We start from the raw sequence: 21,328 nt of genomic DNA, 5'->3' as shown, positions 1-21,328 counted from the left end.
GACCTGAGGGCTCTAGATAATGTGTTTGACCCCAGACCCAAAACTATAATTAACATGCTTAATTCTGCTTTTGTAAACTTTTTTTTTTGCGAACCAGGTTCCTCATTCCAAACCCTGGGATGTAATCAATACCTTTGTGATTTTTTGCCTATATAACCTTGGAGCTGCGACCATGTTGTTACTATGAGATTTGGGAAAGCAAAATGGCCCCTCATAGTCCCGGATTGCAATAAATGTGACTCTTTAATTCGACTTCTTGAGGTGTCCTTCTCTGATTTGCGGGGTACATTACAACAGTGTGATCTTAGAGAAGTCACTCCACCTCTCTGAGCTCCATTGGAGGCAGCTATAGAGAAGGAAGATTTGTCCCCTTGGATGGGGCTCCTTCAGATGATGTCTGCGGACCAAACACCTTAAACGTGGAGAAAGTCATCAAAGTAGAAGATATATACTTGCAAGTATCTTTGCATGGCAAGCTTGACCACAGCTCTTTTTCAGCCATAACCTGATTTCTAAGCCTCCCTAGGTTGAGCAATGTGAGAAGGACAAAACAAGTGAGAGGCAGCAGATGATTAAGGATATCCACCCACAGGAATAAAACCAAAATTGAGAGCTCTGTAGAGCCATCTAAAAAGGAGTCAGTGAAAAGCTATCAGAATCTCATATTATTCCAATACTGAGTAGAGAAGTATTACCATACAATTTTAAAGCTTTTGTAACTTCCCCAAATTTGTAATTCTGTCACTCATTAGCTATTTCCCTAGTGTGATCAGCAGTTTAAAAAACACACATAAAACTTTGTACTTATAAGGAATAGTGAGTCAGCTGGGCGCTTTTGGAAGTGGCCTCTTGTTATCTTACTGGACGGGCCTAAAAATGAGGGTGTGTGAGTAGGAATAGCAGCAGAAATGTACCGGAGAGGAAATAGGAATCCGTCACGGTGACTGTCATTTACTAGCCAGTAATTATGGATTTGGCATTTTTTTCTCATCTATTTCCTCACTTAATAGCCCTGTGAAATAAGTACTACTATTATTTCAATTTTATATTTTGAAGACACTGAGATTTAGAAAAGGATAGAACAAGTCACTCGCCTGAAATTCTGTAAGGGCGGGGAGGACCAGCAGGAAACGGCAGAGCTGGGATGTAACCCTGAGTCTTTCCCACTTCCCAATAGAGCTCTTTTGACCCCCACCCAATGCTGCCCAGGAGTTTGTGAGAGGAAAGGACTAGAAAGAAAGGATTTGGGATGTTACTGAGGCAGTAAAAGTGAGCCTGAGACATAATCAACAGAGGACTTAATCCCAGGCCACCTGGTTTTACTTAGGAAGTGACCTAGTCATGTGTCTCTACTCACCCTGGTTTCAGAGTCCCTACTGCATAGAGACTGGGTCTTTAGGGAGCAATTTGGAACCCTTTTATGTATTCCTGCTGCCAAGCAAATATGAATTACTCCTCAGGCTAGAAGGAATAACTTAAATTCCTATATACCTGGAGGAGTAAGAGTTTATATCCCCCTAACAGACTCCTTTAGCTGCAGGAAGAGCCTATGAGGGCTTTTACTGTTGGTGTTATTGCTGCTTGTGTTTCTAGCTGTGTGGTCTTGGACAAACTACCCCACATCTCTGAATTCCATTCTAGGCCATAGAATGGAGGTGAGAAATTGCCTTTGTGGGTAATGTTAATTTTGCCAAGATCCTCTTTAAGGCTTTACACCAGCCCTCAATCATAAAAGAAGCCTTACCATCAAAATAAGTACATGAAGAAATGAAGAGGGAATTGGGGCTATTTAGCTGGGGAAAGAAAAAATCCAAGCAATGTTACAGAAAAGGCAAAACACCAGATGACCTCTTGTTCCCAATTCAGTGTAAAATAGTCCAAGGTCTAAATGAAATAAATGACAACATTTTGAAAACTTCAACTCCTTGCCCACACTTCATCACTTTTCTGGTTGCCACCTTCTCTTCTGATAGAAAACAGCCCCCACCCTAACCCGGTCCCATGGACAAAGAAGGTTTCACTCTCTGGGACCTAATTTCCCTCAAGTGATCAACATCGAGCCCAGATTTTCTGTCTTCCCACTGCATGAGTTAGTGCAAGTCAGAGCTTTCCCACAGGAGATCGCCCTTGCATTTCATCCTGATTTATAGTCTTCCTTCAAAACCTGTGCCCCTTCACTCACTCTTATCTGTCCCCTCCAAGCCTATCTTCTGAGCCTTCATGAGTGACGCCACACTGCCTCCTTCACAGAGTTAAAGGGATGACTGTTCTCTGGCTAATAAACATATAGAAAGACACTCAAATGCTCTGTTAATCAGAACAACAGAAGAACGAGATGACATTTTCTTCTCAGGAGGTAGGGATGATACGGGGAAGCAGATATTCCATGGGCAAGAAAACAAATCGGCACAGCCTCTCCAGAGGACAATTTTGTAAGAGTATTAAATTTACAAGTGCACATTTCTTGCCGTCTATCATTTCTCCTTCTTGGTCACTGCCCTAGATAGAGAACCACTTGCATAAATGCTTAAGGGGACACACACCCAAGGTTGTTCACTGCAGACTGTTCACAATGATGAAACATTGGAACAACTAAAATGCCCTCACAGGGAAATGGATACTAGAAGTTTCCATAGTATGAAATACTACACAGCAATTTAGCATAATGATGCAGATCTACATGGACAGAGGACGAAAGCGATCTAATCTATATAATGTGAGGTGAACAAAATAAAATGCAGAAGGCTGCACACAGTATAATAGCATTTTAAAAAAATACACACACAAAACAAACTCTAATTAAAATCTCTACATATACATGACATAATAGAGAAAGATCTAGAATAATCATCTTCAGGAGGGGCTGGGATTAAAGAGAGGGAGACAAAGAGAGGTTTATTTCTACCCTTTTTTTTGTATCCCTCACAAAACACATTGTTGTAATATTCGCATAATTTAAAATAAGTTAGTAGCATTTTGAATAAATGGGTGATTCTCCTACGAGCATTCCTAGCTTCACGTCAGAGGTGGCTGAGGAAGGGGTTCAGACATGAGGCAGAACAGGGAAGAAGCCAGCACTGATGCTTGTAGCAGGTTTCATTTTCATCCTGGCTTGCAGGAGGATGTAGGATGTGACCACAGTGGAACCAAAATAGCTCAATCCCAAGACAAGCAGGCAGACGACAGATTGTTCCCACGGCCAGAGACAAAACCACTCATAGGAGCACAGCCCCTTACCCCTTGGCTGAGAAAAAAATCACTGAGTCACTCATTTCCTAGTGCAGTGATGGCGAACCTATGACACGCATGTCAGAGGTGACACGCGAACTCATTTTTTTGGTTGATTTTTCTTTGTTAAATGGCATTTAAATATATAAAATAAATATCAAAAATATAAGTCTTTGTTTTACTATGGTTGCAAATATCAACAAATTTCTATATGTGACATGGCACCAGAGTTAAGTTAGGGTTTTTCAAAATGCTGACACGCCGAGCTCAAAAGGTTCACCATCACTGTCCTAGTGAAACGAGTGTTGCCTGGGGTGTTGACTAGAGAATCCAAGATTTTAAAAGAGAAAATGAACTTCGGGAAATGCTTGTCTTTCTATTTGGGGTGTCCCTCTGTCCCCTAAAATGACCTCTGTCATTAAAAAAAAAAATGAGCTAAGGCTTACTGAGCATATAGAACATGTCAGACACTGTTCTAAGTGATCTGCATAAAGTTCTCATTTAATTCTCAGAAAAAAAGACATATGGATGTAGGAAAGGTGTTATTATTATTATTCCCATTTTACCAACGAGGAAACCAAGACCCAAAGAGATTAAATAATTTTCCCAAAGTCACACAGCAGGTCAGAGGCAGGTTTGGAGCCCAGGCAGGGTAACACCAGAGTGTGTGCAGGAACCACTCTACCTTCCTGCCTCCCATATTGTACTATCACAAGCATTGGTTTATTTACCCCACACATGTCTGTTTTCCTCTGCTTGAGGGTAAGTCCTGTTAATGTAACAGCTACGATTTGAATGCTTTACTAAAGTGCTAGGCACTAATCTAAGTCCTTTAAATGCATGAAGTTACACAGCTCCACAATACACCTGGGAATAAACCGAGCCCAGAGACCCTCACCAAAAAGTTGTAGAACTGGAGTCAAACCTAGGCAATCCTTTCTAGCACCCTCAAGGATGTGAATCATATCTTATTTGTAAGGTATTCTCTGCCCCTGTACTCTAGTAAATACCTAGAGAAGGCTTGATGGATGAAAGTACAAGTGCATAAAAGAATTCGTACTTCCAGTCAAGAAGGCAGTAGGAAAATGCAGTACTCGCCTCCTCCCAAAACCACATCAAAATTACAACTAAACTACAGAACAACCATCATTTGGAACCACCTGAAGTCTGGTTGGAAAATGGAAGTCCTACAACTAGGAAATTAAAGAAGAAGCCACATTGAGACTGGCCAGAGACTGGAGATGTGGAACAAGCTGGCGGATAAAAATCGGGAGGGCTATCTCAGCTGTGGAGATCCCCTCTGAAGAGCAAGGGGTCCCAGCACCACACCACTCCCACCTTCCCCAACTCAGGTTCCAGTGCTGGGAAGAGAAGTCCCCATAACTTTTGGCTGTAAAAACCAGCAAGGATTGAGGCTAGGGGAGATGGAGGGCTGTTGGAGCCCCAAGACGTTCCTTTGAAGGGCCCACCCATGGACTTACTCAGATTCACTCACTCTGAGCCTCAGTACTGCGGCAGGAGCTTGAAAGGCACCAGAGACATATGGGAAAGAACCAAATTGTTCAGCATCAGGATGGGAGCTGGGTCGGGGGCAACTTTATTTCAGACAGAAGTGCAGAAGTGGTGGCAGAAACCATTGTTCTTTTGATGAGCCCTCCCCTCACAGACCTTGCAGATGGGTATCATATCTGAGACTCCACCAACCTGGCCCACACTGTTTGCCTGACCCTAGTGATTCCCTGAGATCCCACCTTACCCAACTTGAGATCCCATACCACTCAAGCTGTTTCCATGGCTTATCTTGGCTCATGCTTCAGATTTTCCTAAAATCTCTCAAACAGCAGCATTTGGTCTCAGTGAGCCCCAGACCCAGCACTAGCAGCAGCCAGCCTTGGTTCACAGCTTGGCCTCACCTGGGTACCTCTAAGTCAGCACAAGTGCCAGCCATTTGTAGATTGCTTTGTAGTCCCAGGCAGAACACAGGCAGCAGTTGACCTTGGCCAGAACCTCTCAGGAAGCTCCAGAGATAGCATACCCAGTAGACGGCTTCAGACCATGAAGCATCACCACCCAACCTCCTCTACAAGTGTCACACTCAAGGAGCGGAGTCAATGGTCACAAGAGTCCTGCTGAAGTAAGTCCTGCTGTGTGGGGTGGGCCCTGGCACAGCTGATCCTCCACAGCAGTTGGTGGTCGCAGCCAATCCCTACAACTAATAGGCTGGGGGGTGGAGGGTGCACGGTAAATTCTTTCAACTGACATGTCAACAGCAGTCAAGGCTCAACTACAAGAGGGGGGTTTACACAGCCCACATGAGGGTGAGGGCATACCTTGAGTGCTCAGCTTGGGTGATGGGAGGCTGTGTCACTAGAACCTACAGAACACCTAGATATTAGGCCAATCTACCAAGCCTGGGAGATGTAGCAGCTCTACTTAATACATAAAAACAAACAGGAAGGCTGCAAAAATGAGGAGACAAAGAAATGTGTCCAAAATGATAGAACAAAAGAAAACTCCAGAAAAAAAACTAAACAAAATGGAGATAATCTACTAGATGCAGAATTCAAAACACTGGTCATAAGGATGCTCAATGAACTTAGGGGAAGAGTAGATGAACTTAGTGAGAACTTCAACAAAGAGATAGGAAACATAAAAAAGAACAGGTCAGAAATGAAGGATACATAAACAGAAATGAAGAATATATTACAAGGAATTAATAGTAGAGTAGATGAAGCCAAGGATCAAATCAGAGATTTGGAAGATAAGGAAACAAAAAACAATCAGAACAGCAAAAAGAATTTATGAGAGAGAGAGAGAGAGAGAGGGAGAGAGAGAGAGAGAAAGAAAATAATGTAAAGAGCCTCTGAGACAATTTTAAACATACCAACATTCGCATCAGGGAGGTGCCAGAAGGAGGAGAGAGTGCAAGAAATTGAAAATCTATTTGAAAAAATAATGACAGAAAACTTTCCTAACTTGGTGAAGAAATAGACATACAAGTCCAGGAAGCACAGATGAACCCAAAAGAACACCAAGACATATCATAATTAAATTGCAAAGAGTTGCCCTAACTGGTTTGGCTCGGTGGATAGAGCGTCGGCCTGCGGACTTAAAGGTCCCAGGTTCGATTCTGGTCAAGGGCATGTACCTTGGTTGTGGGCACATCCCCAGTAGGGGGTGTGCAGGAGGCAGCTGATCAATGTTTGTCTCTCATCGATGTTTCTAACTCTCTATCCCTCACCCTTCCTCTCTGTAAAAAATCAATAAAATATATTTTTTTAAAAAAAATAAATAAAATGCAAAGAGTTAAAGACAAAGAGAGAATCTTAAAAATAGCAAGAGAGCCGAACCGGTTTGGCTCAGTGGATAGAGCGTCGGCCTGCGGACTCAAGGGTCCCGGGTTCGATTCCGGTCAAGGGCATGTACCTTGGTTGCGGGCACATCCCCACTGGGGGGCGTGGAGGAGGCAGCTGATCGATCTCTCTCATCGATGTTTCTGGCTCTCTATCCCTCTCCCTTCTTCTCTGTAAAAAAAGCAATAAAATATTTTTTTTAATATTTTTTTAAATATTATTTTTAAATATATTTTTTTAAAATATATTTTATTGATTTTTTACAGAGAAGAAGGGAGAGGGATAGAGAGTTAGAAACATCGATGAGAGAGATCGATCAGCTGCCTCCTCCACGCCCCCCAGTGGGGATGTGCCCGCAACCAAGGTACATGCCCTTGACCGGAATCGAACCCGGGACCCTTGAGTCTGCAGGCTGATGCTCTATCCACTGAGCCAAACCAGTTCGGCAATAAAATATATTTTTTAAAAAAATAGCAAGAGAAAAATTAGTTAGTTGCCTACAAGGAAGTTTCCATAAGATTGTCAGCTGATTTCTCAACAGCAGGTTTGCAGGCCAGAAGAGATTAGCAAGAAATATTCAAAATGATGAAAAGCAAGGCCCTACAACCAAAATTACTCTACCCAACAAAGCTATCATTTAGAATCAGAGGACAGATAAGAGTTCCCCAGATAAGAAAAAGCTAAGAGTTCATCACCACCAAACTAGTATTGTATGAAATGTTAAAGGGCTGTCTTGGAGGAGGAGGAGGAGGAGGAGGAGGAGGAGGAGGAGGAGGAGGAGAAAAAGAAGGAGAAGGAGAAGGAGAAGGAGAAGAAGAAGAAGAAGAAGAAGAAGAAGAAGAAGAGACAATTATGAATAATAAAATGGCAATAAATACATATCTATCAACAATTGAATCTAAAACACAAAATAAATGAACAAGCAGAACAGACTCGTAGATACCGAGAACATTTTGACAGTTGCCAAATGGGAGGGGGGTTGGGGTGATAGGTGAAAAAGGTAAAGGGATTAAGAAGTACAAATTAGTTGTTACAGAACAGTTATGGGGATGTAAAGTACAGCATAGGAAATATAGTCAATAATAATCTAATAACTATGTATCATGTCAGATGGGTACAAGATTTATCGGGATGATCACTTAGTAAGCTAGTAATGTCTAACTAATCACTGGGGTGTATACCTAAAACTACTATAATAATTTATATCTACTGTAATTGAAAATTTTTTAATGATTTAAAAAAGAGAGAGAGAGTCTCCCTCCACCATAAAAAAACAACCAGTCAAGTGAGTCCACCCCTTAGGAGTTTCAACAAAGAAGACTGGTGTGCTTGGAATCAGAGTGAGACCGCTAAGCACCCCCTAACCTAAAGTAGAAAGGCTAATTTCTAAAGATGTGCTGCCTCAAAGAACTCACGAATAAATCAAAATCAATCAGTCAATCAATACATCTCTTTCACTCTTTCCTTTCCTCCCTCTACCCCCCCTTTTCTCTTCCGCTCTCTTTTATCCCTTGTCCACTGGAATGAATGAGCACAAATGCAGCCTTTCCATCTTTTTGTCCCAGGTGGACCTAATGGAACACAGGGTCCAAAAGTCATCTCTACTCATCTGATTCAAGGATGCTCTATTCACTGTTTCCTTCCCCTCAATCTAAGAGGTAAGGAAAGAAACATGAGCAAGGGTCCACATACCTTTGGGTGTGAATAAAGAACTGTCTTCAGAAGTTACCTCAGGGAGAAGGGAGGTTTCTGATTCTGGAATAGAAAAAAGTTTTATGAAAGGCAGCAAAAAAAAATAATAATAATAAGTGTGCTGAGTGTGAGATCTGGGGCTCTTTTTTATGGTAGTCTTTGTGCTTTTCTACATTAAATTTTCTTTGAGGATTGCAAGAATCTAGGAGAAAAAAATTACAAATGTATTTTAAGATGATTATTTTAAAGGTAAATGGAATAAAAATACCTACAAAAATCAATTGGTTTAGAGTTTGTGGACTTTAGGTGACTATTCAGAGTTTAATAAAATTAGCCAATTGAATATTGTTAAGCTATTTAGATGATCCAGACCTTATTTTGGCAGCTAAAATGCCTAAGAAAGCCTTCAAGCTATCTCATGATTGCTTTTTAATAATTGTATTTTCAGAATCAGAGGAGGAAATGTGGTGGGAACTTTGATAAGGCCCTACTAGTAACCCAATGAGAGGTCCAAGATGCAGGATCAAGAAGGATTCAGGAGAAACAAACAAACAAAAAAGACAAAAGATAACCAGTTCACTATCAAAAATTATTTTGAAGTCTTTCTTAAACCAATCTCTAATGCCCAGGCAGAGACTTAACCCCTGGCAAATGGAACTGGAGCCTGACCTGAGGTTACATTCCTGGTTCTTCAATAAACATCTCCAAGATTCCTGGAGGTCAACTGAAGAACCAAAGAAAGTTGACTTTTCACAAACAAAAGAAGAAAGAGGGGGTGGGGGAGGAAACCATAAAACAAAGAAAAGGAATAGTTTAGTGAATACACACACACACACACACACACACACACACACACACACTGTTATGGGCTGAATTGTGTCCCCCCCCCCCAAATTTATATGTGGAAGCCCTACCCCCATAGTTCAGAATATGACTATATTTGGAGATAGAGCCTTTAAATAGGTGATTAAAGTAAAATGAGGTCATTAGGATGGGCCATAATCCAATATGACTAGTATCCTTATAAAAAGAGGCCAGTGTGGGTCAGTGGTTGAGCATTGACCCGGCCAGTGTGGGTCAGTGGTTGAGCATTGACCCAAGAACCAGGAAGTCATGGTTTGATTCCCAGTCGGGTCACATGCCCAGGTTGTGGGCTCCATCCCCAGTGTGGGGCGTGCAGGAGGCAGCCAACCAATGATTCTCTCTCATCATTGATGTTTCTATCTCTTTCCCTCTCCCTTTTTTTCTCTGAAATAAATAAAAAAAAAACACATATTTTTAAAAAGACGATATTAGGACATAGACACACACAAAGGAAAGACCATGGGATGACATAGTGAGAAGATGACCATCAATAAGCCAAGGAGAGAGGCCTCAGAAAAAATCAACCCTGCTGACACTTTGATCTCAGACGTCTAGCCTCCAGAATATAAAAAAATAAACTTCTATTGTTTAAGCCATCAGTCTGAGGTATTTGTTATGATAGTCCTGGAAAACTAACACATACCACCACTCCCTACACACACACACACACACACACACACACTCACACACACTGCTCATTCAGTAGAGGAACCCCATTCCAAGGGACTCATATACATCTGATCAGCAGAAGGGAAAGAATGGTCAATTGTGCCAGGTACCTGCAGTGAGGGTGGACCCTTCGGTGGAAGGCACAGTGGTCAGAAGAATGGTGGTTGCCTCAGGAAGGGAGCTTGGTGTTGTCCATGGGCACGTGGTTGTCATTGTTGTGAGGGCAGTGGTGGTTCTTGTCTGAAGTGGTGTTCTCGTTGTGAGGTCAGGTGTAGTCATGACTGTTGTTGGAAGCACAGTTGTGGTTGTTGGCATAGCAGTGGTGGTGGTGGTGGTGGTGGTAGTGGTGGTGGTGGTGGTGGTGGTGGTGGTTGGGCGCCGGGTGGTAGGGCGCCGGGTGGTTGGGCGCCGGGTGGTTGTTGGGGCTGTAACCAACAGAAGATATCTTTGATACCAAGTGGAGATGGAGGAAAAAGGAAACAATACAAATATATCTGGGACCTTTCCATTTCCCTCTGTTTCTACTGCCTTCACCTAGTCCACTGTCTTGGACCATTTTAATTGTCCATAAAAATTGGGTTTCTTCCCACTAGTCTCGGTCTTTCCAATTTGTTTTTCACATATTGGTTCAAGTAATCTTTTAAAATGATAAATCTAATTATGTCAGTCCCCTGCTTAAAACTTTTTACTGGGTCCTCCTTGCCTATAAGCTAAAAAGCCTAGCCCACAATCTTGGCCGCAAGGCTCCATCGGATCTGGCCCTGTCTTTCCTTCCAATCACATGCCTCTACTTCACTCTCCATCTTTCCCCAGCCCATTGGCCTTTCTTCAGTTCTTTGGACATATTAGTAGCCTTCTGGCTGGAAGAACTTTATACCTGCTGCTTCCTAGTCTCCAAATTTCACCAAAAGCAAGATAGTAACAGAAGGAAAAACATGCCTGAAAATGGCCCTGAGAGTCCCCGCATCACATGCCCTTTTTTGCTGCCAGAAGCTGCAACCTACTGGCTGATGGGCTGAAGCTGACCACAGACACACTGTATTTAGCTCACACAGTATGTATTTTTCTAAATGTTGAAATCTTTGCCAACATGCAAAAATCAGTATATCTCACATAAAAATTGAGAGATCTGTAAACAGTGGGCAACAATCCCAAAGGTAAAAAGCAGCTGTCTTCTTCAGATTGACCCTGAAGTTTCCTTCCCAACCCACCACCCTCCAATCATTTCTGTGGCCTTCTTGCCGCGCCCCCCCCCCCCCCCCCCCCCCCGCCACCCTGGGCATTTGCCACACATTGTGGCTCCTCTTAGTCGGAGGAACACTTCTGAGATGTAATCCGTCCACTCATGGCTTAAGGAGCTAAGGCTTCTCTCCCTGCCCCCACTGAACCCATCACCCATTAGCCACCAAATCTCTCCTTCCACAGGCACCAGCCCCTTCCTGTGCTCACCTCTCGTTAGCCTCAGGACAATGTTCTTCTTGACATCATTGAACCAGCCAGGCACCTCTATGCGGCAGCAGTACTCAGCGCTGTCACCTTCGTTGGTGTTGAAGATGGTCAAGGAGACGTCGCCTCTCCAGACACTCCCCAGAAGCTGGTATTTTGCCGACTTCCGGGAGAGCACCCTTGTCCCATCGGTGTGGAGAAGTTCATCGTTGCATTTGGATTTGGGACATGAGCCTTTGCCCCAGCACATGCTGTGGCTGCCCTGAGACCACGATGCATACATGCAGGGCAAAGTCACCGACTGGCCCACGTATCCTGTCACGACAGTCTGCGCTGCAGCTGGTGCTGTGAGGAGGGATGAGAAAACCAGGTCGTATGGTACTGATGTATCTCAGACATGATCGTGGTTGTGCAAACAGATGCTTCCAGGAAGATGCACAGGGTGGTAGTATATGTGTTTCTTTAGTCTAAATTCTGATGTGTGCTTCACCAGAGCTGAGCTCCTAACTCCACATCCTTCCATCCCCCAAGTGGAGACAGCTGACCCACCTGAGTGTCTAAACTCATTTCCACAGCAAGACCTTTTGCTGATGTTTCTCTCTCTCTCCTCCCCCCTCCCTTCCACTCTAACCTTGAGTACCGTAAGATAAACCAATAGACTCTCCACTGAAAAATCCTGACCCTTTAACTCAATTCCCCTAACTCAGACAAACAGGTCTAAACATAGCACTTTGCCCACTGTATCCCAATGAACAGTGATTATGTTCTATTGACTTGAATATCTCAAATGGGTCTCCCTCTGTCCTCCAACACTGAGAGGGCTATGGCAGCAAGATGGGCTGCCAGACTATATGCCATTGCTCTCTCCTTTCAGCACAGGAAATGAAAAGGAATTGCTCTGGACCATTTATTTGTTGTTAGACAATATGAAGTTAGGTGGAGTTTGAGGGTTTTTTAAATGTTGGAACTGAGTGAAGCAGACCACAGGAATTAGAATGGGAGCTGTGGCGTACAAAAATGCCAGAGGGTAATATGGGAGATATCACTACTGTGTGGTGTATAAGTAGGTTTACAGTTGTGAGTATGTGAAACACAGAATTTATTCTTGTATTATTATTTATTAATTATTGTATTATTTTCCATGTGAACAATTGTAAACCTACTTGTACCCCACTCTAGTTCTAAGATGAAGTGTCCACTTTTCCCAACTTTGGCTGCTCATCAGCATGGCCCGGGGAGATTATTAAAAACAGATATTTTATTGACCAACCCTGAGTCAGAATCTCTGAGGCCAAAGCCCCTGGAAATGGACATCATCAAACTCTTCTGATATCATTGGCCACTCCCCCAGTGTGTGAGGACCACAGGACCAGCTCTTTGAAGATCACATCCATTTCTGAGAATCTGGGAAACATTCTCACTGCTGCCAGCCCACTGATTTAATTGAGCATCAGTACTTGTTCTAAACAATAACAGAAAACCTACTGAAGTGAGAGCAAGGCAGGCTGAAGCTCCAGACCATCAGACTACATCCCAGGCACCAGGTTCCTGCTTCCTGTTTTCCTCCAGGAACCCCCTTGGCCCATGAGACCCCATTCACTAGCTGTGTTGACCCACTTGGCTAAGTTGTATAAGACATGGCCCACGGGCCCTGACCTGGTGTCAGGAACGTCTAGATATCCCTCTCTAGGGGGAGGTGAGCAACCCTAAAAGGCGCCCAGAGAGGAAGCCAAAGGGCGTGCTTCCTGGGCTTTCCACAGTGGACTCCCATGATGAAGGTCATTCCAAATACAGAGCAGCCAGAGCCTTCCCTGCACTCACAGCCTCTTCTCTTTGCTGCAGTGAAAATGTTTCACAGACCATAAATGCTGTAGAAGTCCACTCTGCCCACCGTCAACCCAGGAAAAAAGATAAGCAATTCATTGTCATCACCCTGTGTCATAACACATAGCAACACAGAACACGTGTGCCTAAAACAAATAACTTCTGAAACATAGGCTTGTTCCTATTTATAATGGGAGAATTAATTTTAAAATAGATGCAAGAATTATTTCTACTGGGAGTCATCAGTTTACTTTCCCAAGTATTACAGTGTCACAGGAAGCATCCTTCTTCTTAAGACCCAACAGAAAAACTGAAAAAGGACATAACAGGCAATTCATAGATGAGGCTATATGAGTGACTAGTAAATTTCACCTATTTGGCCAAAATTTAGAGTGCTGATAAAAGCAATTTTGGGCCAACAGGGATCTAGGAAAAGATAGCTTACCGGAGTCAACTACACAGAAATAGGGTAAGAATTGGTATAGCCATAGTGTGGGCCAATTTGGCAGTTTCTATTAATACTCAACATGCACATGTGCATTCTAAACCTTAGCAATTTTGTGTTTTATTTACCCTAGAAAAACACACATGCACAAGAAAACCTAATAGCAAATGTTTATTGCCGCCTTCACCTACATGTGAATGGAATGAACGTGTCTATGTGCCTGGCAAAACTGGCACATTCATTCCATGGAATCATGCATAGAAGATTATTAGAATTAGATAGACTTATGCCAGTTGGCATGAAAACTCAGTCTTACAAAAGTATGAGAAGGGAAAATTTTAATATAACACATACAATGTAAAAACCATTAATAAAATAAATAAATAAAACAGTTCACACTGTGTATGTGCATGTGGGGGTGGGGGTATAGATATATGAAGCTAAATGCATAGAAAAGTGTCTGGTGAGATATACCCCCAACTCATTGTGTTGGTCCTCTCCATGACGATTGGGAAGGGATGGGGCCTGGGGGCGGTCCTCAAAGGGGATTTATAGCTTTATTTTTTTCACCAAGGGTGTTTCTGTATTACTCATCTGATTCAAAATTGATGGTTTTGAAAAAAAGGAAGCAGGCAATTAGGCATTTTGCTGTGGCAGAAAAACACCCATTAGGCGTACATTGTAAACCTCATGGGCCTTTGTGTTCTTGGAGGAAAGCCACAGTAAGCCTAACCTCATTGTCATCGTAAAATAAAGGGGATAATGACTCCCCTCAGAAAGCGTTTCTAAGGTTCACATGAGACGAAATATCAATGCCACATGGAATTAATGAAGTAACCAAACACAGGAGAATTTAGAAATAGGACCAAAAAAACCCTGGGGTTTTTTCCAGTTACAAAAGTATCCTGGAGCAGAGGAATTGTTGGCGTCAAATCAATTCCGTTTTTCAGAAGCTACCCAGGATGGTGTGGGGACAACCTGGGTTCTGGAGCCAGTGGTGTCTCCTCCAGCTGGTGACCTCAAGAATGGCCCTTCCCCCACCCGGGTCTCAGTTTCACCCTCTGCAGCCTGGAGTTTCTGATTCAGCATCTTTGAAGGGCATGTGTAGCTTTGATGGATTCTCGATGATTCTGAACAGTCATTCTCTTCTAATTTGGTCATTTTAGAAAAGACCCAAATGAAAAAAAGAGAAAGTTTACCAGCTACTGTCTCCTTTAAACAGGGTTAAAGAAACCCACCCTAGCCCAACCAACAGCTCAGCAACCAGCCAGTAGCTGGCTATGTGGACTTAGACCCCAGCAACTTTCAGCATAACAAAATCAAGTTCCCAGAACACCTCAAGTTCCCAGAACAAGATAAAGACCATTGAAAACATTGATTTAAAAAAAAAAAAAAAAAAAAAAAAGCAGACAGGGGCTGCTTTTATTCCATTAACTGCCACAGTGTATCTGGGGAGATAAGCAGCTCAGTGACCTGTTCTCTGATGTGGGATGGGGGTGGGGAGGAGGAGGGGGGCAGGAGACACAGTGGAACTCCAGGGAGGACAGGAACTCATAGCAGAAATTCCTGAATCAGCCCTGACCGGTTTGGCTCAGTGGATAAAGCATCGGCCTGCGGACTGAAAGGTCCCAGGTTCAATTCCAGTCAAGGGCATGTACCTTGGTTGTAGGCACATCCCTCTCCCTTCCTCTCTGTAAAAAAATCAATAAAATATATTTTTTTAAAAAAGAAATTCCTGAATCAGCCCTGAGCGCTCAGGAAAAGCCCACCTTTGGAGGAGACCTGAGGACCCATGGGCTTGCAGAAGAGAGGCAGAGAGAACTGCATGGCACAGGCTGGACAGGTAAAGGAAACACCTTTGCTGTCCTTGAAAGATTCATTCGCAAGCAACTACCAAACTTTTAAAACTGCAAGAGACATTAGATACTGTCTAGTTCTAGAATCACAGATGGTGAACACTGGTCTGATCCAGGTCCCTCATTTCACACAGGGGAGAGCCAGGGCTTGTTAAACGTGTTCCCAGTGCCAACTGTCAGCGAGCGGACAGGACTCGGGCTCAGCACGAGCATTTGCCCTCTGCCACCAGGATGCACAGGTCTCAGCCCAGGGCGGACCTCTGTATCGTCCAAAACCTGGGAACAATGTGCAAGAAGAAACCGCTCCTTGAAACCTCCTCCCCGGCAAAGTAATCCAAAAGGCAAACTAAAACTGACAATAAAGAGAAAAAGGAGAATTACAAGAAGAGGCCTTTCCAGAGCAAATTGCCCTCCATCTGACGGCACTGATACCATCTGCAGAGGACATTTCTTTTCCCCATTTCATCTGACCCCTTATTTCGGTGTTTCTTCTTAAATTGCCATTTCTGATATGAACACAAATGACCCCACCCTGAAACCCCCAAAGCAGTCTCAGGATACAACTTTGTATGACAGCAAGAGGAGAGACCACCCAAACAAGACACCCTGGGTGGGGGCGGGAATGAGGTGGGCTTCGGCTCCCTGAAGCCCACCAGGCAAGGAGCCCCATCTCAGGGTGCGGAGCCCCCCTCCTGCATGGCAGGTCAGACACTTACTCAGATAAAGCCACCACAGCTCCCTCAGCAGCCAGAGGATGACAGGCCCTCTGGACATTTTGACTGTCGGCCGACCCCAGGAGCCTGTCTGTCTGTCAGCCCAAACTTCATTTCTTATACTCCAGTTAATGCTGACAGGGCGGGACCTTTTTGTTTTCATTTCTCTTTTTTTGGCTCAAAACCTTCCCTTTCCCCCATCCTGAATGGCCTTCCTGGATCTGGGATGCATGAAGACATGCACTGAGCACTTTTCTCCTGGACACTGGGGCAGGCGGGGGGGGGGGGGGGGGCGTGCACAAATGGGGGCTGGGGGAGTGATGGCGTGGGCAAACGTGTAGTACATATTCTTTTATCTTAGAAATGCAACTATCAATAACAATGTTTGTATCTAGGAGGGTCACACACTGGAGAAAGACACTAGGCTCGGTTTTCTTCTCTTTCTAAGGTAGGGTCCGTGGACAGGCTGCATGGACTTCACAAATATCCTCGATTTGCATGACTGCATTAAATCATAGTGTTCTTGAGAGAGGGATCACGACAGTTCTAGGTATTTCATGTCTTTGCCACCTTCTTCTTTTGCATAGAGGAGGTTTGCCGTTGTACAGCCAGGCCTCCCTCGCTCTCAGTCAGTACATCTCAAGTTATGTCATTTCATTCATGGCCATGATATTTGGCTCAAAGATGGACAAGTGACCCAAAGCCAAGGGTACATAATCTTGGCTTGTTATTAGGACTTTTGAGAGACAGGGACCCTCCCTATTTTCCGATGGTCTTTGAGCTGTGAGGAAACGAGGGTGAATCCAATGTTAGCATCCCACCACCAGTAGGTGAAGCCGGAGACAAGTGGAGAAATAGAGAAGCCTGGGTCTTTGACCTGGTTTGAGCCCCTGAAACAAGGCACACCAATGTACCAATAAATTCTCTATGGGGCTTAAGCCAATTTGTGTTGGGTTTTCTGTCATTTGGAATTAAAATACCCCAATTTCTTAAACCTAGAAGGACTTCTACATAGCAGCAATTTAGCTGATGACTAAAATTTTCCCCTTTCTAAGAGGTTACAACTATTGACTGCTCCAACTACCTGTTTCATTAAACACCAGCTTCACCCTGAGCTTTCAATTATTTGTCTACCTATTATCCTCTATGGCAATGATTTTCAACAGGTGTGCCACGGCACACAGAATGTCACAAGAATTTTTTTAAAATGCAATACCTGACTGTTTAGTCAGGGGCATGGACCCCTTTTCCCTTAGATTGCCAAATGGAAAAATGACAACAGCCAACACAACAACAGCCATCTGGTGTGAGTGAATCAAACTTATATCTATTTTTTGTCAGATCAGCAATAAATATATTTTTTGGTGTGCCTCGGAATTTTAGTAATTAGTTAATGTGTGCCATGAGATGGAGATGATTGAAAATCTCTGCTCTAGGCCTGTGGGATTTCTGCTAGACTCTAGAAATAAAGACAAATAGGCATCCTAACCTTAAGAACCTGACCGTTTTAAATCTTTAAGCAGAGGAGGTATTATCAGGCCCCATTTTAAAGATAAGGCCATAGAAGGCCAGAGATAAAAGATATTACATAATAGGAAGAAAATTGAATTTAGGTTTTCTGATAAAGAGTTCTTTGCAGTAACCAGTACTTCCTTTCTGGTAAATGGGGTTAAATGTAATCCTGCTTATTCATTTTTATTTGTTCATTTCTTCATCAATTATAGCACAACTATGGCCCATGGATCAAATCTATCTTTGTAAATACAGTTTTATTGCAACACAGCCATGGTAGGTATTTACATATTGTCTATGGCTGCTTTCACACTACAATGGCAGAGTTGTGTAAATGCAAAAGATACTGTATGGTTTTAATAGAAAAAGTTCGCTAACCCCTGAACTATATATTGAGTTCACACTATGTGACACCACTCTAAGCACTGAGACTGCAATATAAGATCAGCCATTCTTGTCCTAAAATAAGCTCCCAGGCTAGTGCCTCCTGGTGGGAGAAAAGTGAGTTAACAGACAATACAGCACTTGATTAGATGTGACAGGGAAAGGACACTATGGGAGTGCTGGGGAAAGATCCCTGCCTAGTCTTGAAGATAAAAGAACAGTCAAGGACACTTTTTAAATATAGACCTAAAGGAAATTGGAGAAGGTGGGGATGGGCTGAGAAGAATTTCAGACAGAGCACATAGAAGTTCTGATAACAGTGATAACAGTGAGGCATTGTAAACTAAAGGAAGAATTTCACCTTTATAGGTGTTTGTTATAGTATTTAAAAGTAAATTTAAAATTTAAAGTGTTTTCTTGCCCAAAAAAAGGTAAATGAAAATGTAAATAAAATAAAACAGGGCTATGTGTCAAATAAAATAAAACAGGGCTATGTGTAGATCAACAAGGAGACCTTGCAGAGATCCAAGAATTATGACTGCACGAATTTCACTGTGGCTGGACCTCAAGTCAGGAGGGAAGAAGTGGAAATGCCAAGTGAGGGGACAGGAACACAGGCTGGGGTCAGATCATGAAGGTCCTGATGAGCAACATAAAAGCATATGAGCACTGTCCAAGGGCAAATAGGAACCCAACTTTTGTGGATTATTATTGAGCCTAAGAGTAAATCTATAAAAGAAAAAAATTCACATCTGGGACTGTTTTCATTCAAATGATGTCCAGAACTAACTAAATCTAAAACCTCTAAATCTCCTCCAGTTGGGCAAGCTTTGACTGTGTATTCTTTTGAGGTCATAAAATGGCTTTAATCAAGGAAGGGAGCTATTTTATGAGTAATTGTGTTTTTGTTGTGGGGGTAGCAGGGCAGTCTCTCCAGCTTTTGTTAGCCATGGGCATCTATTCAGCAAGCTCCCTCTCATTCTATGATCCATGCATAAGCCTCCTCATTTTTTTTTTTTTTAATTTCCTACTAGAGGCCTTATGCACAAAATTCATGCAAAGGGCTCAGACCTCGAAGCCCCGGCTTAATCCGGAAGGTTGTCCTAAAGGTCATTCAGCTGTCTAGTCTAATTAGCATATTATGCTTTTATTATTATAGATGGGATGGAAAATGAGATGCCTGGGTTCCATCTTGACCACATACCAGCTGTGTGGCTATGAGCAATTTACTTCCCCTATCTGTGTTCAATTACCCCTCTATAAAATTAAGATAATAGTAACTATATCTTGAATTGCTGTGAGTACTAAATGAGGGGGCCCATAGAAAGCATTTAGCCGAGTACCAGACAAATAGTAATACCCAACGAATGTTAGTTATTATTCAAGTAGTAGTTATTTAGGTAGTGTTAGATAGAGTAGCAGAAAAGACAGAATGACCTGTTTTAGTTGATATATTTCATGTCTGTCAACATTCCATCCTTTCTGGAACCAACCCTTCCTCAATCTATGTGGAATCAGTCGGCATTTGAGTAAGGTGGGCATATGCTTTAAGTATAATCGTTCATTTAAATCTATTCTCTTGCTTGCCTGGTGTGGCTCAGTGACTGAATGTCGACCTATGAACCAGGAGGTCACAGTTCAATTCCCGGTCAGACCACATGCCCGGGTTGTGGGCTCCATCCCCAGTGTGGGGTGTGCAGGAGGCAGCCAATCAATTCTTCTCTCTCATCATTGGTGTTTCTCTCTCTCTCCCTCTCTCTCTCTCTCTCTCTCTCTTCTCTCCTCTCCCTCTCTCCCTCTTCCTTCCTCTTTGAAATCAATAAAAATATATTAAAAAATAAATCTATTCTCTTGTGGGAATTTATAAAAGGCAAAGAAATAGACTGATTTACTTGGAAAAGCTGGTTCAATCAGACATGAAGAGTCATGAAACTTGAAAAAGAAAGGTGAGTAAAGGATGACTAATTTATCCATCCATCCAAAGCTTTATATATGTGGCCAAGCTTCTGCTTTCATGCTTTCTTCCAAGTAATCCATTCCACCTCCATACAGCCCTAGTTGTTAGGAAAATGGAAAGGAATTAACATACACTACACTGTGGCTATTTGCTAAGCACTATGGTAAGTGATTTTCACATATAATCCCAATAACAAACCTGTAAAGGAAATATTACCTTTGCCTATACGTACAAGGAAAGAGGGCTTGGAAGATGTTAAACAAAACTTAACTCAAAATCTAACTTTAATTTGTTTCTGAGTCTGTCACTAAAATAGTCAGTTGAATCACTTAGGAATCCATTCAACTGTGAGTAACAGAAAATCCAATTCACAGAAGCCTAAACACATAAGGGGTTTGTTTTTTCTCTCATAACAAGAAGTCTCGGTATAGGCAACCCAGTGATTCCAAAATATCACTAAGGACCCAGACTCTTCTCTTGCTGTTCCTTCATGTTGGTTTGTCACAACATGGTCACAGGAGGGCTAAAGTACTTCTGGACATCAAATTCATCTTTGGGCATAGGAACAGAAAGTCATGGGGGCTTTTACATCATTATTCCTTGACTTTTATTTGGGAAAGAAAGGCCTTCTAAGCCAGTGGTTCTCAACCTTCTGGCCCTTTAAATACAGTTCCTTATGTTGTGACCTAACCATAAAATTATTTTCATTGCTACTTCATAACTGTAATGTTGCTACTGTTATGAATCATAATGTAAATATCTGATATGCAGGATGGTCTTAGGCGACCCCTGTGAAAGGGTCGTTTGGCCGCCAAAGGGGTCTCGACCCACAGGTTGAGAACTGCTGTTAAGCCGCCTTAACCTTATAACTTATTATCCAGAATGAGTTCACTAACCAACTCTCAGATCCATCCTATGAGATGTCTATGACTTGGTTTAGACAAATCAGAACCATTCCTTGAGCCTAGGGTAGAGGCCTAGCGTTTCTGAGAGCAAGGGATGAAATATGATGGTTCCCTGGAAAAATGTTAGAGTTCTATTAGGAGATGGAAAGGCTGTTGGTGGAACAATGGACAGCATCTTCTTTATCAGGGCATTCCTCCAGAACTGTGTCCTGTGGCTGGCCCAATGCCAAACTTCCAATAGATAACAAGTTCTTGTGGAATGAATGAATGAATGAATGAATGAATATCTTGACTCCTTAAAGGGAGAAACTGATACAAAGTAGAAAGAAGACTAGAGTGGCTATAGGAGATGCAAGTATTTCAGTAATTTCTGTGAGATCTTGTCTGACCTCTCTGAACCTCATTTTCCTCATCTGTTAAATAAGATTGAATAATCCCTGCACCATGAAGTTGATTTGGGGGTTGAATGAGACTATTTAC

At 42.7% G+C, this 21,328-nt stretch overlaps 1 protein-coding gene across 2 annotated transcripts in view; it reads right to left on the bottom strand.

Moving 5' to 3' along the window:
* TIMD4 (T cell immunoglobulin and mucin domain containing 4) overlaps window positions 1–16,168 on the bottom strand; it is a 40,895-nt gene extending 24,727 nt beyond the window's left edge. For both annotated transcript variants that reach the window (XM_070414523.1, XM_070414524.1), the window contains exons 1-4: window positions 16,094–16,168; window positions 11,256–11,597; window positions 9,917–10,231; window positions 8,274–8,336 (exon numbers count right to left, since the gene is read on the bottom strand). In XM_070414523.1, coding sequence (XP_070270624.1) covers window positions 8,274–8,336; window positions 9,917–10,231; window positions 11,256–11,597; window positions 16,094–16,151 — 778 coding nt within the window. In that variant the 5' untranslated portion in view covers window positions 16,152–16,168. The remainder of the gene's footprint in view (window positions 1–8,273; window positions 8,337–9,916; window positions 10,232–11,255; window positions 11,598–16,093) is intronic.
* Window positions 16,169–21,328: the final 5,160 nt, after the last annotated feature.

This window comes from Myotis yumanensis, unplaced genomic scaffold, assembly GCF_028538775.1.
Source record: "Myotis yumanensis isolate MYYU_CA2020_CCGP unplaced genomic scaffold, mMyoYum1.0.hap1 SCAF_5, whole genome shotgun sequence".
NCBI lineage: Eukaryota > Metazoa > Chordata > Mammalia > Chiroptera > Vespertilionidae > Myotis > Myotis yumanensis.
The sequence above is the reverse complement of the archived record's forward strand: the minus strand, read 5'-3'. Positions and strand labels throughout refer to the sequence as shown.